We start from the raw sequence: 885 nt of genomic DNA, 5'->3' as shown, positions 1-885 counted from the left end.
AATTACTAATAAATACTAATTGATTTTATTAATATGTTATGAATTATTTATCAAGCAGGTAAGAAGTACCTTTTCTGAGTGTCTATAAAATGACACAGAATAAGTTATTAGACCCAGCACTCAAAATATCTATTAAGACTTCTTCTCAAAGTGTGTAACAAGTTATTATTTATCTGTTTCACTGTATTTCAGATTAAAGCTTACACATTATAGAGAAATAGTTGTCATTATTCTAAATTTGTTATTTGTACAATAAACTAGAAATTATTTTCACTTTACTTGAAAACAGGTCTCTTCCTACTAACAATGATAGTCTCAAGTATTCAATATTGTTTCATAAGATCATTCAAAGATGAGAGGAAAAGTAGAAATTCACAGACAAAAGGAACATATATTCTAAATCTTCACTTATAATTCCAACAGAGCTTCTATATAAAATCCATATTTAAAAGCATTATGGTTTACACTTGGATGGTTGAAATACGTTAATGCTGTCAGTTACTTTAAAAGAAACTAATTACTGTCCTTGAAAAGTCACTATTATATTCATGCTACTTTTGATAATCAAAATGTGCAGCTGAAGAATGCTGTCCTAGCTGGACTGCTTTATAAACACCTTTATAAATACATCCTGAAAGGAAAACGGAGAAAAGTTGATGGAAATTCTGGCTAAGTAGCAATGTTTAAATAATTCCTCTTTCTACAGACTATACATTTTAACCGACTTATTTACGGCTGTGATGATTTAGGAGGTTTTTCTGGCTTTCACACGACCTCATCAGACGGTGCGTATCGACCCCCTCCGCACATGCATTTGGAGTTATTTGTGCCTGGCGAAAGTCGCCGCAGCAGCCACGCGGAGGCAGCGGGACGGGAGCGGGGGCC

General features: G+C 33.9%; 1 protein-coding gene across 1 annotated transcript in view; it reads right to left on the bottom strand.

Moving 5' to 3' along the window:
• Positions 1–495: 495 nt before the first annotated feature.
• LOC115947809 overlaps positions 496–885 on the bottom strand; it is a 1,006-nt gene continuing 616 nt past the window's right edge. Inside the window, exon 2 of the mRNA XM_031056497.1 lies at positions 496–631. Within this exon, the coding sequence (XP_030912357.1) occupies positions 552–631 (80 nt within the window). The 3' untranslated portion in view covers positions 496–551. The remainder of the gene's footprint in view (positions 632–885) is intronic.

The sequence above is a fragment of the Geospiza fortis genome, unplaced genomic scaffold, assembly GCF_000277835.1.
Source record: "Geospiza fortis unplaced genomic scaffold, GeoFor_1.0 scaffold237, whole genome shotgun sequence".
Classification (NCBI taxonomy): domain Eukaryota; kingdom Metazoa; phylum Chordata; class Aves; order Passeriformes; family Thraupidae; genus Geospiza; species Geospiza fortis.
The sequence above is the reverse complement of the archived record's forward strand: the minus strand, read 5'-3'. Positions and strand labels throughout refer to the sequence as shown.